Source organism: Saimiri boliviensis, chromosome 2, assembly GCF_048565385.1.
Source record: "Saimiri boliviensis isolate mSaiBol1 chromosome 2, mSaiBol1.pri, whole genome shotgun sequence".
Lineage (NCBI taxonomy): Eukaryota > Metazoa > Chordata > Mammalia > Primates > Cebidae > Saimiri > Saimiri boliviensis.
The window spans coordinates 31,147,670-31,156,503 of NC_133450.1; the positions used below are offsets into that span (position 1 = coordinate 31,147,670).

General features: G+C 53.5%; 1 protein-coding gene across 1 annotated transcript in view; it reads left to right on the forward strand.

The window, feature by feature from the left end:
- DPF3 (double PHD fingers 3) overlaps positions 1-6,783 on the forward strand; it is a 286,509-nt gene extending 279,726 nt beyond the window's left edge. The window contains exons 10-11 of the mRNA XM_010335241.2: positions 1,781-1,862; positions 2,388-6,783. Coding sequence (XP_010333543.1) covers positions 1,781-1,862; positions 2,388-2,458 — 153 coding nt within the window. The 3' untranslated portion in view covers positions 2,459-6,783. The remainder of the gene's footprint in view (positions 1-1,780; positions 1,863-2,387) is intronic.
- Positions 6,784-8,834: the final 2,051 nt, after the last annotated feature.

An 8,834-nucleotide genomic window follows, 5' to 3' on the forward strand; every position in this document is an offset into this window, starting at 1 on the left:
TGCTTAAATGGGAGCAAGACCCATTTCTTTCTCCCATGCCACAGTCGTAATTCAGGCCACCATCATCACGCACCTGGATAGCAACAGCAGCTTCCTAACTGGTGTCCCGGCCTCTTGGATGAACCTCTCCCCCGCTGGGTATCTACTCTTACATAGCAGCTAGTAAGATGTTTCTAAACTGCAATCTGATGATATCACTCCCCTGTGATAACTCTTCAAAAGCTCTCCCACCGCCCCACTGACAAGCTTTAGCATGACAAAAAAGCGCTCATTGCTTGCTCCCTGGGGATTCCAACTGCTGTATATCGTTTTATCCAGGATTTCTGCAATGGTGGGAGCCAAGGTGAGATTTGATACAAAACTTTATTTTACAAAAGTCTCATAAGCCATCCAAACAGGTTCAGCAATCACCAAATAGAACAGGGCTGAAACCAGAGGGTGGGGTCAGATCACAGTTTCTGAGTAGCTCCTGTGTGCAAGGAAGTCACTGCAGTGGATGCAGTGATGAGGAAAACACACTTTTGCCCCGAGGGCCTTATAGTCCATCAAGGGAATAAAGGGTGGAAAAAAGAGGCATGTTCCAAATGAACTATTCAAGAAAACAAACATGTAGATGTGTGTTTTTTTTTTTTTTTTTTGAGACACTCTTACTCTGTTGCTCAGGCTGGAGTGCTGTGTTGTGAGCTAGGTTCACTGCAACCTCTGCCTTCCAGGTTCAAGAGATTCTCCTGCCTCAGCCTCCTGAGTAGCTGGAATTACAGGTGTACTTCACCACGCCAGGCCAACTGTAATATTAGTAGAGACGGGGTTTCACCATGTTGGCCAGGCTGGTCTCGAACTCCTGATCTCAAGTGATCCACCCACCTCCCTAAGTGCTGGGATTACAGGCATGAGCCACAGTGAGCGGCCAAGAAAACGAATGTGTATAGATGTCTACCACATGCCAGGCATGTAACATAAAGGAAAATGCAATTAAACGTCACAGAAAGGGAAGGTACCATGGGGCTGCAAGAGCAAAGAGAGAACTTCCAGTTGAGGTAGATTAGCAAGGTCTTCATGGAAGAGAAGTGCTGGAAGAAGACTTACTTGAAGAGCAGGCAGGGGATGGACGTGCAGAGAAAAGGTCGGGGCCTGGGAGAGCCTCCAGGCAGATGTAGCCACAGGTGCAAAGATATGGCCTGTGTCCTTTGAAGTTAACCCACAACCCTGGGGGGCCCTGCTCTCACCTGGGCTCCAGCCTTCAGACAGTGAGAAAGCTTCTGGAAGCCAAGGGATGGCACTACTTGCATTTTTCTACATTCTAATAAAACCCTGAAGAGGTTCTGAGGTTCATCCCAGTACAAGCATTGACCATTTCACAGACGGCGAGAATGGAGTCCAGAAGAATTCAATTACGATTTTCAAATATATAGTCATAGAGGACAGAGACATTTTCTGCCCTTTGGAAGCAGAGCTATTGGCTTTGGAAATTCAGAAGAGTAAGAGATCCCTTTAAATTTGGATATGAGGTGGTAGTCAAGGAAGGCTTCTTGGAAGAGGTACGGGTTGAGCAGAACCCTAAAATGGCGGTAGGATTTAAATAGGTTGGGAGGCAGAAGGGGGAACCCCAGGTGTGGGAAAAGCACACGCGTGTTCAGGGGACAGTGACGACTCCAACTGGAGCCTGGAAAGGGACGTCCAGCGAGGCTGATGTGGAAATAAGGCCGATCAATAAGTGGGGGCCAGACATTGGCCTCAAATAATGGAATCTCTCCTCTGTGCTTGCTCTGTGTTCTGTCAGGACCAGCTACTCTTCTGCGATGACTGTGACCGTGGCTATCACATGTACTGTTTAAATCCCCCGGTGGCTGAGCCCCCAGAAGGTAATGACGATGAGGCCAACAGTAGCAGCAGCAACGATACTGCTCGTAGTACTTACTGAGCCTCACTGTGGCACAGGCCTTGTGCTAAAGGCTTTCATGTCCTTGTCTCGTCCCATTTAACCAACACAACCCTACGAGGTAGGTACGCGACTGCCATTTTACAGATGAGGAAACTGAGGCACAGTCTCAGCAGCTGAAATTTCGTCTTAAGGGCCAAGGAGGTTTTTCCCAGACATGCAGTGGAGAGGACGGGGTGGTGTGAGCTTCCGGGGGACCTGGCGCAGGCCCGGCGACGCTAGTTGGAGCATGACCAGGGAGTGAGGGTCCTGATCAAAGCTGAGCCCATCTCCTCCGAGCACCTGCTTTCTGCTGAGCCACAGACGCTGCCATGTTTTCAGGCCTGAGACTTGGTTTCTGCATGACGAAAGTCCAAAGAAAACAGGGTTTACAAGAAGTTAGGGTCACTGGGCTGGGGCCCCAGAGTCAGGAGAGGGGCTGCTACTAAAGCCATCTCATTTCTTGCAGGAAGCTGGAGCTGCCACTTATGCTGGGAACTGCTCAAAGAGAAAGCCTCAGCCTTTGGCTGCCAGGCCTAGGGCCCCAGGTCACAGAACGTGACTTGCTGCTGGAGAGGCTAAAGCAGAGCCCAGTTCAAACCAGAAGGTGCCCTCCTCCCACATGTCCAGACAGACCGACTGTAAGGAAAAGAAATAGTCCCAGAGGGGCACGGACACATGGAACCAGGAGGGCGTGGCATCTCCCGGCCTCCCCCGAGACGTGCGGTTCTGCGGCCAGCACCTCCTCGTCTCCACCAGAAGGAAGCTGTGCTCCTGAAGAACACCCCAGCCCCAGCCCCGTGGAACCCTCTCACTGTCACCCCAGCACCGAGGCCCTCTCCCTGCTTCCCAGTTTAAGGGAAGCCGTTTCGTGACCACTCACCCATCGCTTGTGTGTAGTGTGGTGTTTTTATCTGTTGTGTTCCAAGAAGTCTTCGCACAGCCTCGGACCCCCCCACCAGCTTAGGCTCTTCATCCTAAAACTCTCACCAGAGGAGCAAAAGGCTGGAGAGAAGCTGTCGTTTATGGCAAGCCTCACTGGAAACTTCCTTCTTGTTCCTTGGAGTCTGGGGAGGCAGAGAGTTGCCTTCTAGAATGCAGCGGTGGCGTCCACAGCCAGCCTGGTCTCGATCCACTGCGTTAGGTTACTAGATGGGGCTGGGGAGGGAGGGAGAAGCGCAGAGACATGGAGGAAACATGGCGGAAGTGGTGCCAAGGCCCCGCCGTAGCCAGTCAGTGTTTGCTATCCATCGGGAGAGACTTTGCAAGAGGCCAGGCTGGTTCCTTGACCTTCAGAGCTGGGGCATCCTCTAGGTGAGACCAGCCAAAGTCTGTGGACAGAGGAAGATGGTCAAGCCTCTGCCTCTCAGCCCACCTGAATCTGGAGACCCGGTTTAGCTTCCCCCAGTGGGACTCAGGAACCAGGAAGGGGAGCAAAGCCTGCCCAGTCATGTGTCCGAACGCTGGATACAGAGGGCTGCAGCTTTGAGAAACCTTCAGTATTGATCTGATGCTCTGAATTCCTTTTCCCAAGTAATTTCTTCCTTCCATGTGGTGTATGTTTGCTATTGTCTACTGAGCCCTGACTGGGAATTTTAGGATGGGGGAGAGATGATTGTTATCTAAACAAATAATTAGGATGAGGTGGTCATGATTCACCACCAGGGTGGCCACGTTTTAGAACCCTCAGTGCGAGGGCCGCTGTCGTCTCCTAAGCTCGCCAATACGTGCAGGACTCTCGCTTTCAAAAAATCATGGGGAGGCTAAGCTTCCGAGAACTCTGTGTGTTGGAAGATAGCCCCGAGGGTTGGAGCGGATTGGGCTGACTTTGAATTGCAGCAGCAGCAGCTCAATCACGGACATATTTCTGGAAAAATCATTTGCCCAAAGGGCAGGTCTCAGTGAGCGGGACCCTTGCGCATGCCTGGCTTCTCTGAAATCAGCTCCATCTCAGTGGTCCAGCTGCTTACAACAAAGGCCCAGGTTATTTTTAGTTCTTCATCTCCTGAAGAAGCTCCCAGAGACTCTGGCTAGTTGGGCCACTTCTCCTCAGCTGCAGTGTTTGTGCTGTCCCTCGGCAGGAGTGCTCCTCTCCAGGCTAATTGCTCTTGGCCAGTGGACCCAGGGCAGCCTGGCATGGAGCCAAGCAGTGTGGGTCTCCCCCACGCCTCTGCAGAGTGACCTGTGGCAAGAGATGGGGGTCACTCTCCTGCAGGGCTCTGTGGTCTCAGAGTGAATCACACACATACATAATGGTCTCATTTAAAGGGCCCCTGTCTGGACGGAAGTTTCATCTTCCTCAGAAGTAATTTCCTTCCGCCTGCTGGTCGGTGAGCTTGTCTGGCACAGGGAGGGATAGGGACGGTGACATTACATCAGGGGGGCACATTTTCTCTCCTGACTACTCCAGCTCGCTCTCTTCCCACAAAACCCAAAGCAGGCTGTCTCCAAAGGCTAATGATGGGTTTTGAGTCATTTTAATTTAAATTTAGAAAAAAAAATTCCCCAAATATTCCCAAATGCCACAATAGCTTAAAAGTTTAAAAAGCAAGTCTGAAACCCCAAATTGTGGCTCCAGGACTTGACAGATCCTCTTCGGAGTATGTGCAAATTTGTTTTCCACAGAAGTGCAGGTGATGGGGCAGCTCCGTTCTCTCTCAGCCCCACGTCTGCTCTGCTCACACAAGCTGAGCCTGAGCCATGTCTCCAGGCCAAGGCAGGGCACTGGGACTTGCCTGCAGTGGTGAGGGTCAGGGCTCTGGAACGACATTAGGAGGGCCCCAGAGTTCCCCGCTCAGCTTCATCACTCCCTGCAGAATGGGCCCAACCTCTTCACCTTTGGAGGCCTCAGTTTCCCCATCTGGAAAGCAGGGACAGCAATGCCAACTGATGGGCTGGCACTGTCAGGGTCCTGCAAGCAGACAAAAGCCTCCACGGTCACAGTGATCGCCTCTGTGTTGAAAAGAGGACGGCATTGGTAAACTTTAAATTGGTCTCTTTTTTTTTTTGAACCCCAGAGAATGAGCTAAAATCGTAGAATGTATGTGAAGCATTGGGGTTTTTGTGTTGCCTCTGCCATTGAGTAGCTGTGTGACACTGGGAGAGTCACCAAACCTCCTTGAACGTCAGTTTGCCCACCTGGAAAATGGGGATTGTAACACTTGCCTTGCCTATGCCAGAGTGACACTGGGAGTCTTAAGCATCATGTTACATCCACAAGCACTGCAGAACCTTGCTGGTCTGGGAAGACCTCCACTGTTTTCCACGTCCACTTTCTTCCGTGCATTAGCCAATGTTAGATGTCTTCTTGGTATCTCCCTTGTGGCCAAAGGGGGTTTCTATTGCCAGGGCCGGGCTGCCCATGGTCAGGGTCCTGGCAAAAGCTGTGACCAAGGACATCACGACTTGCATGGGCTGTGGGGTGGAGGTGAGGGATGTACCACGGGGTTGGGGACTTAAAAATGAAGATGCTCAGGATATTCCCTTCTGTAAGATCAATGCAGTTTAGAAGGGAAAGGTGACTTCTAGAGAGGGCTGGGATTCATTTCAGTTCATGGGTAATGCTCATTTTCGGACTCCACTGCCCCTTTCTAGCTGACTGACCTTGGGCCAATGACTTTACCTCTCTGAGCCTCATCTCCCATGTCTGTAAGGTGGGGAAATGTGGCCTATCCAGCGTGGTCTTTGCAGGTATTCGAGGTGACGTTGCTAAAGATCCTGGCATGGGTCTGGCATGACGACGGTCCCCACTCCATGGCAGCTATTGTCATTTTCTGCAGAGGCCACCAAATGGAGATAATGATGCGGTTGTCACCCAGCTCAAATTCCGGGAACAGCCCGGAGACCTTTTCTGAGCTTCAGCCCTCTGTGTTGTGGCTCCAGCAGACCAGAGAGGTGAGGCTGCAGGATCCCAGCCGGAAGCGGAAATCCTGTTTCCTGTCGGCATTTTTGAAACCCTGCTCTTTGGAACTGTAGCAAATCCAGTGTGGGCAACATTATGTGGAAGCAGAAACAGGGCTCCTGCTAGGAGAGTGACATTCTGGCTTTCCTTCGGAACCCCTCACTGACTCATCGCCCCTGAAGCAGAAGCCATCAGGTCCCAACGTTCCCGGCTACTGTCCCTGCCCCAGGGCGAGGTAGGAAGCCCAGGCAGGCTACTGGAAGCAGGGAAGAGCCCATGGGTGGGAGGAAGGGAGGGAAGGAGGCCAGATTCCTTCAGAGCTGGGGAAGATAACAGGTTTTGAAGCTGGGGGAGGGTTTGGGTTTCGCAGTGGTGGTTTCATGATACCCTGGAGCTTTACACACTCACGGTGCGTTTTTTTGTCTTCGTGCTTTGAATACAGCTCATTCCCTTTCAACCCTCCGCTTAAAAAGTTCCGATGTTTTAAGGAAGAAAGATGAGATGATTGTGATTACTTTTCCTTTGGGGGCAAGGCGGGGAGACCTGCACTCTTTTGTGCCGCTGGAGAAAGATTGCCGGCAACCTCAGGCCTCAGGACTGAAAGAAGAGGGACTTCTATCTCCTCTTTGGGGCTGTGTGTGAGGGAGTGGGGGGCGTCGCGCTGCCCTTGGCCCAGGGCGGGCCCTGAGGACCACATCCCTGCCCCTCAGGCTGGGTTTTAGCCTGTTGTGGAAGTGCTGGGACAGGAACAGCCCCTTCTTCTCTCTCTCCCCGGCTACCCTCCCTGGCCCTTCTTAAGGGGGTTCCAATGTCACAGCCGGAAGGAGAAGTTGGCTCTGGCCAGAGCCATGCTCACACTCCCATGGAAGATGCCGTGAGTCCCAGGCCTGGCTCTTTGTAGCAGTGGTGACTTGGTGTCCCTTTTAGCAGGCTCCTACCATGGGGAGGGAGGGAGACAGAAGGGGCTGGGGAAGGGAGGGTGGGTATGCGGGAGGGGCGAGGATCTCTGGGGAAACAAGGCAGGGAGCTGGATGTCCTCAGGGAAAAATCCTGGAGCTAAGGAGCGGGAGGGCATCAGGTGGGTGTGATTGTAACCTGTTTTTTTTTTTCCTCAGGCCTGTGATCTTGGGCAACAGATCATTTACTTGTTAAAAAAGGTCAAACCAATTCTGGACACGGATTCAGCTCCCTCTCTCTTGAGGCCCCCGGTTGGTTGTGTGAGGTTTCAGGGATGCTTCTGAGGGCAAAGCAGGCCCCTCATCCAGCTGGGGAGAGACAGAGGCGGCAGTGAGGGAGGGCTAGATCGTACCTGCAGCCTTGGGGAGTGAAGCCTTTCCAGGCACTGCTACCAGAGGGCTCAGGCCCCCCAAGCCCAGGACACCAATAGCTGAGAAGGGAAGCGGGGGCCTGGCCAGCCCTGCTGCTCTGCTCCCCTGCAAAGTGGACAGAGCTCCTCCACTCGCTGTTGTGTGTTACCCTTTCTGAAATCTTGCTCCCATCTCCAAAGTATGCTTTTGGATAGCAGGTGAAGTGGAAGGATAGCGGTGGTGGGGAACAGATATTTTACTTTGTCTCAGGCCTACGATTCTCCCTACCTGATCCCCAGCTTGCCGTAGAATCTAACTGATCCCTGGTGACATGGTGGGTTCCACAGCTGTCTGTGGTTTGGGGTTCCCTCCCCCATTTCTGAGCATTCCCAGGGTTTGGGAGTCTGTTTATGATTCTCTGCCAGAGGCCACGGCCACCAGCCCTGACTGTGGAAACAGTGGGACAGATGGCCTTTGGGCAGCTGGCTGAGGGGCTTGGAGAGCTGGGAACCCCTTTCTCAGGAGGCTGGAGACCCTCTGCTCTGAGTGGAGAGCTGAGAGGGAGGCAGGGGTTAGGAGGGGAGAGGAAGCTGTGGGTGCTGCCTGCTGGGCACCCGGGCTGTGGGAGGACCGACAGCCTCCCAGGCAGACCGAGTGGGAGCTGGCTTGGAGCCTCTGAGCAGCTGTCCCCCAGGGAGGCCTGGCTGTGTGGCGGGCGCCCCCTCCATGTGTGCAGCCCAGGCACTTGAAGAGAGGCCCAAAGGAAGTGCCGCCAGGAAACTTGAGGAGGAGGGGTCTGGGCTTGCCAGTTCCCTACCAGGGGGTTTTCCAGAAAGAACAGGGAACTCCCTGCATGAGGGCAACATTTTGGAAGTGAGTGGGTTCGAGAAAGGCTCGCTCTCTCTGGGTTCTGAGTATGCCCTGGCTGTGAGGGGGTCCTGAGTTGACTCCCTAGGACCCTTGGTTCCAGCTTCCATTCCCGTTCCTTCTCTTTCTCTGCTCCAGTGCTGGCCTCAGATCGCAGGGCAGGTGGCCTTGAGAGAGTGCCCTTCCACAGTGTCCCCCTCTTGGCCCCACCAAGAGAAGGAAGTATTTTGCTGATGGCGACATTTCCCAGGGCAGGCCAGAGGAAGGCAGGAACCAGGACTGGCAGGCAGCCAGAACCCTCTCGGTCACAGATATAATTACTCATCATGACCTCTAGCCCAGGCAGCGAGCAAAATGGCCCTGCCGGCTGGCACCAACCCTGTCTAGCAAATAAACGCGGCCGTGGGGGGACGGGAGGGCAGGTCAGTGGCCCCGTAGGAAACAGGAGAGGCCCACAAGCCCCTGGGACCTCTGTATTCCCTCAGCAACACTACCCTACAGGCCCCCAGGTTAGGCTTTCACTCACTGCCTCCCGCTCGCTCATTTGCTCGCCTCTCTGCGTCCCTGTTACTCATTTCAATGTTATGAATATTGATGAGAACAGGGATGCCCACATGCATGTGCGCGCGTGCACACACACCCTGCTGAATGAACTCAGGGGAAACTTTGATGTTGCTCCAGGACAAGCGAGAAAGCCGGGGGCTGCCAGGCAAGGTGCATCTTTCCCGAAGTCTTCTCCAGTCCCACTCCACCAGCTGTCAGTTCTGGCACAGCCACAGGGGTTGCAAAGGGAGCCTTGTGCTTGGAAAGCCACTGGCTCCATGACCCCTCTCCTTCTCTT